Source organism: Erythrolamprus reginae, chromosome Z, assembly GCF_031021105.1.
Source record: "Erythrolamprus reginae isolate rEryReg1 chromosome Z, rEryReg1.hap1, whole genome shotgun sequence".
NCBI classification, from domain to species: Eukaryota; Metazoa; Chordata; class Lepidosauria; order Squamata; family Dipsadidae; genus Erythrolamprus; species Erythrolamprus reginae.
Window position 1 is genome coordinate 125,037,576 of NC_091963.1, and position 13,530 is coordinate 125,051,105.

The 13,530-nt window shown below is 40.6% G+C and overlaps 1 protein-coding gene across 4 annotated transcripts in view; it reads left to right on the forward strand.

The window, feature by feature from the left end:
- LIG1 (DNA ligase 1) overlaps nt 1–13,530 on the forward strand; it is a 36,878-nt gene that overhangs the window by 11,963 nt on the left and 11,385 nt on the right. For all 4 annotated transcript variants that reach the window (XM_070726591.1, XM_070726590.1, XM_070726593.1 and 1 more), the window contains exons 8-23: nt 973–1,093; nt 2,525–2,623; nt 5,281–5,337; nt 5,432–5,604; nt 5,814–5,980; nt 6,349–6,425; nt 6,719–6,810; nt 7,642–7,741; nt 8,962–9,047; nt 9,443–9,558; nt 9,647–9,742; nt 9,924–10,034; nt 11,791–11,862; nt 12,038–12,182; nt 12,502–12,584; nt 12,871–13,023. In XM_070726591.1, coding sequence (XP_070582692.1) covers nt 973–1,093; nt 2,525–2,623; nt 5,281–5,337; nt 5,432–5,604; nt 5,814–5,980; nt 6,349–6,425; nt 6,719–6,810; nt 7,642–7,741; nt 8,962–9,047; nt 9,443–9,558; nt 9,647–9,742; nt 9,924–10,034; nt 11,791–11,862; nt 12,038–12,182; nt 12,502–12,584; nt 12,871–13,023 — 1,748 coding nt within the window. The remainder of the gene's footprint in view (nt 1–972; nt 1,094–2,524; nt 2,624–5,280; nt 5,338–5,431; nt 5,605–5,813; nt 5,981–6,348; nt 6,426–6,718; nt 6,811–7,641; nt 7,742–8,961; nt 9,048–9,442; nt 9,559–9,646; nt 9,743–9,923; nt 10,035–11,790; nt 11,863–12,037; nt 12,183–12,501; nt 12,585–12,870; nt 13,024–13,530) is intronic.

A 13,530-nucleotide genomic window follows, 5' to 3' on the forward strand; every position in this document is an offset into this window, starting at 1 on the left:
GCCAATCAGTTTCCGGTCACAATTCAAAATGTTGGTAATGACCTATAAAGCCCTACATGACATCGGGCCAGAATACCTTCAGGACCGTCTTCTGCGGCACGAATCCCAGCGCCTGATAAGGTCCAACAGAGTCGGCCTGCTCCGGGTCCCGTCGACCCGGAGAAATGTCGTCTGGCAGGACCCTGGGGAAGAGCCTTCTCTGTGGCGACACCGACCCTCTGGAATCAACTCCCCCCGGAGATTAGAACCGCCCCCACCCTCCTTGCCTTTCGTAAGCTACTCAAAACCCACCTATGTTGCCAGACATGGGGTAACTGAGTTGCCCCTAGGCTATGCTAAGGCTATGGTAGAATTGTGTATGGTCTGTTTGAGTGTATGGTTTTTTAAATAATGGGTTTTTAATGTGTTTTAATATATTGGATTTGTGACATGGTATTTTTGTTGTGAGTCGCTCCGAGTCCCCGGAGAGGGGCGGCATACAAATCTAATTAATAATAATAACTATTTGTAAAAAGAAAATATTCCCACAAACTAGCATTTCATATAAGTGAGATTATCATAATTCTTGCCTGGGGGGGGGGGATTTCTTTTTTGGACGATAACAGATTCTGTTTAATGCCTTTAATTTTATATCTGACTTTAGACCATGGTAGGGACCAGAAAAGTTATCATTAAGCAGTGCAGACTTTAAGTATGGCATCACATGACTACATCTGATACATTTCTTATTGCAGTCATTAAAACATCAGTTGACTGGCTTGCAACCTTCTCAGCCAGCTTCCCCGTTAACTTTGCTTGTTGGAAGCTGGCTGGGAAAGTTGCAGGTGGCAGTTACATTATCAGAGGAGACTGCAAACATTGTAAATATGTGATTGGTTGCAGGTCACTTTTAAACCCTGTCCTAGCTTCAAATAGTTGGTAAATCAGTGGTCTTAAATCAAGGACTACCTTTTGTTATGTTTTCACTTTTAGCTCCCAAGAAAAGTTCTGTGAAAATAGAAAAGAAGCAAACACCTATAGTATCAGAAAACATGCCAGCACCAAAGTGTCTTAATAAAGTTAGTAATGATGAGTCCAACACCATGGCTGACAAGTAAGTGATTGATGTGGGGTTTTTTTTCAAGAGGGCTCTGTCTCATATTTATCTTAATACTAAATCATTATTCCAAAGGATAAGGTCATAAAGTAAGTAGAATATTAAATACTTCATGCTTTTTGTTCAGAAAGGATTTAACAATTCCTACTAAATCAGAAAATTATTTCAAGGAAAACCAATGTGAGTGTTAATGTCACAAAGAGGGAACAAAGTATAAAATGTTTTATTCATAAATAAGTACTATGAAAATGATAAATATATATTATTTATAAATACAATTACAGTAGTTATCTAAAGCAGGGTTTCCCAACCGTGGCAAATTGAAGATATTTGGACTTCAACTCCCAGAATTCCCCAGCCAGCGAATGTTGGTTGGGGAATTCTGGGAGTTGAAGTCCAGATATCTTCAAGTTGCCAAGGTTGGGAAACACTGATCTAAAGATCTTTTCAACTGTGTTTTTATTGCTTTTGTCTGTACAAAGTATCTTTAAATATATAAACAGTGTTTGAATTAAATCCTTGGTTCGTGGAGGCTTCTTGGTTCTGATCTGATCGGCTCGAAGTAGAACAGTAAGGTTAGGAGGTTTACTGATCCGATTTTATAAAATAGATTGAAAACACTTGATTCGTAGTTTAGCCTTAATACAAATCTGTAAAAAGTTACAATGATTCTCCAGGCCTCAAGGAAGTATGTAAATTTATGCAGAAGTCATTTCTTTCACGTGTCTTTCGGACACCTTTCGCCAGTGTCCAATTTGCTACAAAAGACTTAGATTTAGGAATACCAGTAGCACCTAGACTTATATACTACTAGTAGTACTTTACAGCACTCTCTGAGCAGTTTACATATGTCAGTATTGCCCCCAACAATCTAGGTCCTCATTTTACCAACCTCAGAAGGATGGAAGACTGAGTCAACCTTTAGCTGATCAGGATCAAACTCCTGGCTTAACTTAGGCCGAGCATATGACGGCCTAGAATTAGGCATAGGCCAGTGGTTCTCAACCTGGGGGCCACGACCTCTTTGGGGGTCGAACGACCTTTTTACAGGGGTCGTCTAAGACCATGACAAAAGAGAAATCTTCCATGTTAAAAACTAAAGCTTCTATTCTGGTGCCTTGGAACATATTTTTACAATGTGACCAATCAGGCGTTTACAATGGGGGTGTCCCTCTGACATTCCTGCCAATCAGCTTAAAGCTCTGTTGGGAGAATTGGCACTAGGCTTATAGTTTGGGTCACCACAGCATAAGGGGTCTTAGCATTAGAAAGGTTAAGAACCACTGCTATAGGCAGAGGTAGCCTACAATATTGCATTTAACCACTGCGCCACCAAGGCTCTCAAATCTTAAAAAATGTGAGTTAGTCATTTTGTGTAGGATAAATGCATACTATGTATTTCTTTCTTCCCTCTCCCCGTTTTTACAGTTTACTCAAGCCATCTCTTATACTTGAGCCTGCAGAGTACAACCCTACAAAGAGCAATTATCATCCTGTTAATGATGCTTGTTGGGGCCCTGGCGAAAAGTAAGTGCCACTGAGGTTACATTGTATTCTACAAAACATTGCTTCTTTTCTAAATTTATTTCTTATTATCCAAGCACCAGTGGACATTTCCTATCCATTTTCATGTCAATCAGTCTCATTATAAGCTTCATTATAGAATCATGTTTAATTACTGTATTAATTATCTCATGTCCTGAACCAAGAATTGGTATTTAAGACCCGTGAAGAGTGTGTCGCATCTTCTAGTCATAGTTATCATCTAACATTTCTTTAATATAAACTGCCTTTTGTTTAGAGTCAAGCTATTATAAGCTACTTTTTTCTAAAACATTAAAGTTTGTTATTTTGATCTGCATTATTAATTGTTGTGGCTTAGCATCATATGTGTGAGCCCATCCAATAGTGCCATATTTGATAGTCTTAATATTTAAAAACCCGCATAGTTTATCACAATATGCAAGCCCAATTGAACAAAATAGATGGAATTTAGTATTGATTTTTGAGACAGAAGAGATCCTTTTAAACATTTTAGCATTCTTTTTCACTGATTGCTTTTTTTAAAGCGAATTCAGGGAATAAATACAGTAGTACCTCGTGATACGAGCTTTTCGAGATACGAAGTTTGCCTCTTCTTACAAACTTTTTTCACCTTACGAACCCGCCACCGCCGCCAGGATGCCCCACCTCCAGACTTCCGTTGCAAGCGAAGCGCCCGTTTTTGCGATCCTGGGATTCCCCTGAGGCTCCCCTCCATGGGAAACTCCACCTCCCAGGATCGCAAAAACAGGTGCTTCGCAGGGCGCCGCTGCCTGGCTGTCACCTTCCGAAACAGACGGGGCGCTTCTCGGCGTTCTCCCGACGCCGAACCCGGAAGTTCGACAAAAGTTCAGGTTCGGGAGAATGCCGGGAAGCGCCACCGCCCGTCTGTCACCTTCCGAAACAGCCGGGGGGCTTCTCGACGTTCTCCTGAACGCCGAACCCAGAAGTTCGGCAAAAGTTCAGGTTCGGAGTTTGGGTTCGGGAAAATGACAAGAAGCGCCGCCGCCTGACTGTCACCTTCCCAGAAGAGCCGTGGAGCTGTCAGCCGGTCGGGAGGCTCAAACGGAGGTGGGGAATCCCAATAGGGAATTCCAGGGGTGGAGCTTTGACATCACGGAGACATCCTTCCTGGCCGGCCGAAACATAAACTCCAGGAAGGACGTCTCCGTGATGTCAAAGCTCCGCCCCTGGAATTCCCTATTGGGATTCCCCTTCTCCGTTTGAGCCTCCCGACCGGCCGACAGCTCCACAGCTCTTCTGGGAAGGTGACAGCCGGGCGGCGGCACTTCTTGGCGTTCTCCCGAACCTGAACTTTTGCCAAACTTCCAGGTTTAGCATTGACAAGAATGCCGAGAAGCCCCCCTGCTGTTTCAGAAGGTGACAGCCGGGCGGGGGCACCCAGCGGAGCGCCGTTTTTGCGATTTTTTGGGGGGGGGGCTTGCACGCATTAATCAGTTTCCCATTGTTTCGTATGGGAAACATTGTTTCGTCTTATGAACTTTTCACCTTACGAACCTCGTCCCGGAACCAATTAAGTTTGTAAGACAAGGTATCACTGTACAGTGGAACCCCGACATAAGAGCTGCTCTACTTAAGAGCAACTCGAGATAAGAGCTGGGAGGGGAGAGATATTTTTGTTCTACTTACAAGCCCAAATTCGAGATACAAGCGCCAAGGAGCTGTCTCCTGAAGCCAAACGCTAACTTCCGCGTTCGGCTTCAGGAGACAGCTGCGAAGCGGCGCGCATGTTTTAAAAGGTTGCAGCCAGCCTGGGGGGCTCGGGGGGGTGCTTGCAGCTTTCTTTCTTGCTCTTTTTCTTTCTCTCTTTTACCTTTCCTTCCTCTATTTCTTCTTTTCTTTCTCCTTCCCACCTTCTTCCCTCCCTCCCTCCCTTCACTCATTCCTCTCTTACTCTCTCCTTTCATAAGTTTTCTTGCTTCCTTCCTCTGTTCCTGTCCCTTCCCCCTTTCTTTCTTTCTTTCTTTCTTGCTCTTTTTCTTTCTCTCTTTTACCTTCCCTTCCTCTATTTCTTCTTTTCTTTCTCCTTCCCACCTTCTTCCCTCCCTCCCTCCCTTCACTCATTCCTCTCTTACTCTCCCCTTTCATAAGTTTCCTTGCTTCCTTCCTCTGTTCCTGTCCCTTCCCTCTTTCCTTCCTTCCTTCCCACCCTCCGTCCATTCATTCACCCATTCCTCTCTTGATCGCTTAAAGCCGGTCCCTGGTGCAAAAAGGGTTGGGGACCTCTGTCCTACAGGATTGGGTGGCAGAGAAGTTGAACATATGTAAATTTAAAAGTTTAAGAAAGTTTACAAGTTAAGTGAAAGAAACTTCATTATTCATTTATATGTACATGTACATTTCTTCATTAAAAACATGTCTTTCTGCATAATTTAGACTAACTTTGTGAGTTTTTTGAGGGCTGGAACCAATTAAAATTATTTACATTAATTCCTATGGGGAAAAGTCGTTCGAGATAAGAGCTGCTCGACTTAAGAGCCCAGGTCCGGAACGAATTAAACTCGTATCTCGAGGTACCACTGTATATGCAAAGAGAAGAAAGTTTGCTTTGTTGAACTACGTGTGGATGATGCATTTTAGTTTCATAATTCTAAATGTTCATGTTATCCTGATTTTGACAGGATACCATACATGGCTGTGGCTCGTACTTTTGAATATATTGAGGAAGAATCTGCCCGGTAAGATGACTTGTTACAAATTACAGAATAAGTAAGGATGGTTATAGCATTCAGTCTTGTCCTCAGAAATCATATAACAGCTCTCTCTTTCTAGGTTGAAAATTATAGAGACCCTAAGCAATCTCTTTCGTTCTGCGATTGTTCTATCTCCACAAGACTTGCTCCCCTGTGTCTACCTCTGTCTCAATCAGTTAGGTCCAACATATGAGGGCCTAGAATTAGGCATTGGCAAAACCATCCTCATGAAAGCTCTGGCCCAGGCCACAGGTGAGTCTGTCTAATTATAATCTTCCTAGAAGAAGTAACATTAGGTAATAGCTGCCAATAAAACCAACATAATATGCTCTTGTAATAAAGTTGAACATTTTGATTCTTAGCTAAAAAGATGAAGGATTATAGAATTAATAAATTAGTGAATGAGAATTTTTTTTAAAAAAAAACCATGACTACAGTATATGGTCTTGTCTTCTCTCTAGGTCGGCAACTCGACCAAATCAAGGCAGAGGCAGCAGAGAAAGGAGATCTAGGTGTAGTTGCTGAAAACAGTCGCACAACACAAGGAACTATGTTTGCTCCACCCAAACTTGGTGCTGCTGCTGTCTTTGGCAAACTGCAAGCAATTGGTCACATGGCGGGAAGCTCTGTAAGTAATGAGTGAGAAGATATTAACAATTTTGTTAACAACACAATCTACTCTGGCACAAATATTTGATATTATCATTTCTGAAAGAACAGGCTAATAAAACACTGGTTTTTGGAGGAAGATAGAGTTTCTGAAAGCATCACCCAGAGAAATTTATTTTTAACGCTTATGCCTATTTTTTCAATAAAGTAGGGTGGTTGTAAAATTATTTTCTGAAGTGTCTTGTCTCATCATGTATATATGGGAAGAGCATTTTTGTGAGGTTACTATCATATAGAATGAGATTTTCTAAAATTATTATGCCTAGCTATCCTTCTTCCTTTTCTTCCATCGCTATATTTCTCAAAATATATTTCTTTTTTCCTCAGTCTATGAACAAGAAAATTAACATCATCAAATCTTTGTTTGTTGCCTGTCGCCATTCAGAGGCTCGGTATGTGGCTCGGTAAGTGCAAATTATACTTACAGGACAATTGTTCTCCTTGTGTCACTTCAATATATCCACATTATATTCCTAAAATGATGTGCTTTGATATTTAGTTTGCATTATCTTCAGTGATTTCCTAAACACTATTACAATAGTTATTTCTTCTACTTTACTTACTGGTTTGTGACAAACTCTTATCATTGTCAGTGTCCTTAATTCCAACAAACACAAGGCTACGCATATATACCGTTCCCCTTCAGCTATCAACATAACCTCTTCAGTATTGTAATAAAGTTCTTTGTGCATTGCAGGTCACTAGAAGGAAAGTTACGAATTGGGCTAGCAGAGCAGTCTGTCCTCTCAGCTCTTGCCCAGGCAGCGTCACTCACTCCCCCAGGACAAAGTGAGTTTGGTTTGCAAACATGAAATAGCTCTAATGATGGCTGAAAAGAAATTTATGGAGCTATGACCAATACATGGGAGTACCTGATTAGCATTCCTAGTGCAAAAGAATTGAATATATACTTAGAACCATCAAGGAAGTTGGGATCATTCATAGGACAGGAAGTTTATATTCTGTATTGGCAGAATTAATTAAAAAACATAAGCTATTTTTTATTGCTAAATAATTCAGAATTTGAAGATTTGAGTCAAAGAACAAAAAAATCAATCATTAACAAACAAATGTATCATCATGATTTTATAGACATGGAGAGCATATTAAGTCTCTTTAAAAAATTTCAAATAATACTCTTATTTCTAAACCTCTATGGCATTTAGTATATACAGAGTCCTCATTTACCAACTACTCATTCACTGATCATTTGAATTTATGACAGTGCTATAAAGAAATATTTGTGATGAGTCCTCAAAGTTACAGCTGCTCATGTAATTAATGTAATTGTTGTTAGTAATTTTCACAACTAGCTTCTGACAAGCTGTCAGTGAGGAAATAGGCAGCAAGTTATAGTGTATATGTTGTACTTAATGACCTGTGGTGATTTATTTAAAGACTTCAAATGGATTGACATCATAAGTCATCACAGTCACGTGACATTGTGTGTAATAACCACTTCACTTAGCAATAGAGTTCCCAGTCCCTATTGCATTATTTGGAAGTAGTGATTAGTCCCAATGAGATATTCTGTACTTTGACACAAAATGTGCACATCCTAGCTAAAGGAATCCAATCATTAATATGTAAGTTAGTATGCCTATATTCTTCCCCTTCTAGAATTTCCCCCAGATGTTTTGGATGCTGCAAAGGGAAAATCTGCAGATGTACGCAAAGCCTGGCTAGACGAAAGGGCCTTGATTGTTAAGCAGGCCTTCTGGTGAATATTATTTGTATTAATAAATTATTCATAATGTCTTTCCATTTCCCTTAGCTTTCAGTTTTCATAAATTACAATAGGTAAAGTCCCAGACAGTAATAAATGCTACTAAATATATTTGGCTTCAATCATGTGATTCTTTGTTTTTTTACTTGCAGATGAAGCTTTTTGTGAATGATAAGAAAGGAAACCTGAGCTATGATGCTTTCTTTCTCTCACATTCCAATGTGCCCTTCCTTATCTATAAATGTTCCTTTGTCTTTTTGTTTTGATTGTATATTTGCTAGGAAACACCCAGCCAAACAAGAGGGGAGATCAAGTATAGAACTAGCCTTGTATCTTTGTTTGTTTGTTTGCTTGCTTGCTTTGATTTCTATGCTGCCCCTCTCCAAAGACCTGGGGCGACTTATAACATATAATAAAAAACAATAAAATACAATGGCAAATCCAATTAATTAGCTAAATATTTAACCTAAAATCCCTAATATTTTAAAAATCAATTGTACACACTTAGACCTCAGCCACACATAACATTCATTGGCTAGGGGGCCTAAGATCTAATTGCCCCAAGCCTGGTGACACAAATGAGTCTTAAGGCTCTTACGGAAGGTGAGGAGAGCGGGGCAGTGCAAATCTCTGGGGAGAGCTGATTCCAGAGGGCTGGGGCCCCACAGAGAAGGCTCTTTTCTTAGGCCCCACCAAGCGACATTGTCTGCACCTAGAGAAGGCCACCTCTATGGGACCTAACTGGTCGTTGAGATTCATAAAGCAGTTGCAAGAAACTTAAGCTTAATCCCTTCTAAATTCCATAGTGCCTTAGTTGTTTATTCCCAAGGGAAGGCAAGCACTCTGCCTTCATATAAGTAGAACATAATAAAGTAGTCAACACAAACTTTTCACTTGTAGATCCAATTGTTTATGCCTGACATAGCTGGAGGAGATTCTCCTCCCCACCCCCGCCCTCTCAGGTTAATGGTTTATGTTCTCACTCTGAGCTTTCTAGAACTTTTGGAAAAAACAGGAAAGTGCCAGGGGGGGGGGGGGGAGTGATGGAGCCTTATAGAATATTAAGGAATATTAGCTTGAATCACTTCTGATTTAACAACCTAAAACTGTGAACAATCAAAAACTACTACAAACTTTGGATTAGGGAATTTATATATTTTACCTAGCCAAGATCTAGTCACAGATCTCTGTCTTTTTAATTTCTTTATTTTCAGTGAACTACCAAATTATGACATAATAGTAGCTGTCCTTTTGGAACATGGTGTGGAGAGCTTGCCTCAATACTGCAAGATTACGCCAGGTATTTTAAAACAATCTTAGTGGGAGTGAGGCACTTGATAAACTGAGAATCTATCCCTTAAACAGAACTAGCATTTTCTCTCCAAAATTTTATATGCTTTGGAATTTATATATACAGTGTTGGGAGTTTGTTTTAGCTTTCCAAAAACAATGCATTTTCATCTTAAAAAGAACCCAGGTTCTATTCCTTATTATTGCGTTTGCCTTTTAAAGTACAGATTGTCAATAAAAGGATGTAATAAAATGAATATTCTACAACATACTGTAATCAATTTTTTCTCTATCATCCTTGTATGTTTGCCAACTTGCTCTCACCTGTCCTCTTGGATTTTAATATGCATTGAGTCAGATGTTCAAGTTACTGCAAATCCTAGCTGTATCTATTTTCTCCAACAGGCATTCCCCTGAAACCCATGCTGGCTCATCCAACCAAAGGAATTGGGGAGGTATTAAAACGCTTTGAAGAAGCCGCCTTCACTTGTGAATACAAATATGATGGGGAGCGGGCACAGGTAATAATTTTTGGTGAGAACAAAGAAAAAAACTATTCTCCTCCTTTCCCTTTTGTTAAGAGTTAATTAACTCTTCCTTTCCATACAGATCCACATTCTAGAGAACGGAGAAGTACATATTTATAGCCGAAACCAAGAGAACAACACAACAAAATACCCTGATATTGTCACCCGTGTTCCCAAGGTGCGATTGTTGTTATAAATATCACAGAAGGGAGCAACATGCAGATGATTTTGCTGGCACAAGAGTAATTTCAATAGTAATCAGTGGGGTTCCTGCATGAAGAATGCTTTAAGAATGGTACTGGATTGAGAATGTGCAGAATGCAGAAAATCAGTTGAATTAAACTTATATTCTTGTGCAGGTGAAAAACAGTACTGTGAAATCATGCATTTTGGATGCAGAGGCAGTGGCCTGGGACCCTATTTCAAAACAGATCCTTCCATTCCAAGTATTGACCACACGCAAGCGCAAGGTAAAACATGGCTGGATGATTGTAAAATGTGTTAATCACTGTGCCTGCTACAGTCCTTTCTTTAGGGCAGGGGTGTCAAACTCAAGGTCAGTGGGCTGTATTCAACCCATGATGAGGCCGAATCTGGCCTATTTGGCCATCCTGGACACTCTAAAGGGCCGGCCCGCAACACTTCAGCCTGGCCAACGCCATCCCAGTGGGAATGTGTGTAGCCCCAGTTCTCTGTCGCCTCATGCAAAGCAACTAAAGTGTTCTTGGGGCAGGAATGAGACCTTGTCCCTCAAAATCCGCTGCCACTTGGGTAGGGAGAAGAGAAGAACGGCAAGGCTTTGCGCCAGCCAGCATATAACCGGTCAGGCAGTGCTGGCTGGTTGGGGAGGGGGGAATCATTAAGTGGCTGCTTGTCCTGCAAAGCCTGTGCTGCTTAAGTGGGCAAGATGAGGAAAAAAATGGCTGCTCATTTGGCTCCTCCCCCCCAACTACAGCTGGAATTGTGCTCGCTCTCTCATTCATACAGAGAGAGAGAGAGTGAGTTTGGAGAGTCCCCCTCTGTCTTGCTGTGGTAGCAGTTGTAGCACCAGTGCCTGACTGGTGAGGCACTCTAGTAAGCCAGTGCTGGGCGAGTCGGGGGGGGGGGAGCTCCATACCCCCCCCCCCATCTTGTTTCATACTCCATCACCACCTTACCTCGCTGCTTATGTGACTCCTGGCCCCCTTGCCACTGCCAGCCCTGTGCGGATCACTCTCATGGCACATGCACACACACAATTTGATTGCTCTCTTGCTCTTTCTGTCTCGCCTCTTTTGCCTATGCAAGCTCCATGGGACACAACAACGTCTCATTAAATAAAGTTGAAAGTAGTTGGGGTAGGGAGGAGCAGAAGACCGGCAAATAGTTTTCATACCAAGAATGAAAGTTTCTGGGTCCCTGACTCTGCAAAAGAGGATGGGTGCCTGAATCTGCACGATATTATAGCACCAGGAGGGTCCATCCTCAGCATGAAAAGTATTTCCCAGTCCCCTTCCTCAAAGTAAAGATAAAGAAACAGATAAAGAGAAGAGACAGAAGTGAGTCCTTGTGGCAGGAAAGAGAAACATGAGGTATCTTAGTTGGTTGGGGAGGCCTTGAGGGCCTGTTCTATCACTAGGAATCTATTCTGAGAGATTCCTCATGTGCACATTACTATTCTTGAATTGTGAGCTCTTAGGAAAGTATCTCCATCTAGTTTGTTGCAAACAGCTATTTACAGTTTGGAAAAGTGTACAAGGAAAGAGGGGAAGGAAGCAAGGAAGAAAAAAGGAAAGGGGAGGAGGAAGAAAGAATGAAAAGGTAGGTAGGAAAGGAAGACACACACACTTTGCCCACCCGCACACACCATGAGTAATCTGGCCAAGCAGAGCGGGCATAGCAACAATGGGAGCTGCCCACTCCAGCCCCTTGAAGTCAACCACAATCATGATCCTATGCTCAATGAAATTGTGTTTGACGCCTCTGCTTTAGGGCATATCATAACTGGAGTGAAACAATTATTTTTTGAAAGATGGGGAGAGGAGAGGTGAAAGATACCACATATTGGAAATTTTAATTTTCAAAAATAAAACATCTCATATAGGAAAGAAATACTTTTCTTCTAGCAGCTATTAGTTGAGGATATGTAAAAGTCATGCAAATCAAATTCAACCAGAAATGTTTTAATGAATATTTTGTGGTATAAATATCTCATTCCTATCCCTTTATGGTGCCATTGTTCTCTAGGATGTAGATGCTGCAGAAATCCGAGTGCAAGTTTGTATATATGCATTTGACATGCTCTATCTTAATGGAATGGTAAGTATAATAAGTTGGTTTTTTCCTAAAAACGCTTGATACTTTATAGTAATCTTGCTTCTTATTCTTTCACGGCTTCAATTGTTTTTGTAGTTATCCCCTTTTTTCCCCCTTTACTCTTTTGAAGTCCCTGCTTTGTGCCTTCTTTTAAAATGTGTAATTATCTGTATTTTAGTCATTAGTCCAGAAGCCTCTGTCTCAGCGTCGGACCTTACTTCATAATTCTTTCACTGAAGTTGAAGGCCAGTTCCTTTTTGCCACTTCCATGGATACTAGTAATGTTGATGAGATAGCAGAATTTCTGGAACGCTCTGTCAAAGGTAATGTGTAGCTGATACACATGTCTTTTGTATTTTTGTTTATAAAAGTCAAACTTCCGTTGAGCATCAAATAAAAGCCAATATTACACTTAGAAGAATGAAGTTTGCCATTTTACTTAACTTTGTACCTCAGTGGATTAATTTATTTTTAATTTATTTATTTTTTACATTTTTGAACCGTCCCTCTACAGAGATGGATAACCTAGGGTCAATACAACTGTGAGACTTAAACAGTGAATCATTTATTTCATTTTACTTTTAAATAGCAAAACTGAATAAACATGCTGTAAAAGATAATAAAATGGTTTGTCTTCCTCAGATTCATGTGAAGGGTTAATGGTAAAAACCCTGGAAGTGGATGCCACATACGAAATTGCAAAGAGATCACACAATTGGCTGAAGGTAAGATATAAATGCTTGATCATGTCTAAATACTATGTGATACAATTGCTTAGCTGTGCTGACTTGTGGCAGAATTGGTTCCCTTCTTCAAATTGCCCATGCTATTGTTCAAGGATAGGTGGTGTTTTATTTGCCATTTTACTTGTTTCTCAGTTTGCATAAAAGAACTGAGTGGTTCGGAATAAGGAATGCATATAATAAAAGTTTTTCCAGAACCAGAAAAATATGTCTAGATATTGGTTCAGACCCTGACCCTGACTTACTCCATTACTGTTTTCCATACCAGCTTAAAAAAGATTATCTGGAAGGTGTTGGTGACACCCTTGACCTGGTGGTGATTGGTGCCTACTTGGGCAAGGGCAAACGGGCAGGCACATATGGAGGTTTCCTTCTAGCATGTTATGATGAGGAAAGTGAAGAGTTCCAGAGCATCTGCAAGGTAAGAATGTTTAGACTGCCACTTTTAGGATATTTTGATCCTTGATTTACAGGTTATACATTTTTTATATTGAATAGCATCGAATGCCCTGACTTTAATTGTGGTGGAGGGAAGAGGATTATGTGCGTGTTAGAGTTAATCTTGACTCCTGGCAACCGCATGAGCAAGTTTTGACAGTTTTCTTGGCAAAACTGCCAGAGATTCGCACTGCCCTCATCGTCCTCGCCTTCCGTAAAAGTTTAAAGTCCTATCTGTGCCACCAGGCTTGGGGCCATTAGACCCTGGTCGATGAGTGTAGTGCGTTTTGCTGTGTCAATGGGAATGAATGATTTTAAATGTTATTAGAGTTTTAAAAGTTTTTTAACTATATTAATTGGATTTTTAGATATGTATATTGTTTTGATATGTTGTGAGCTGCCCCGAGTCCTCGGAGAGGGGCGGCATACAAATCCAATAAATAAATAATGAGCAGTCACTGGAAATTTACAAGAAAAAAAATTGAAGTTG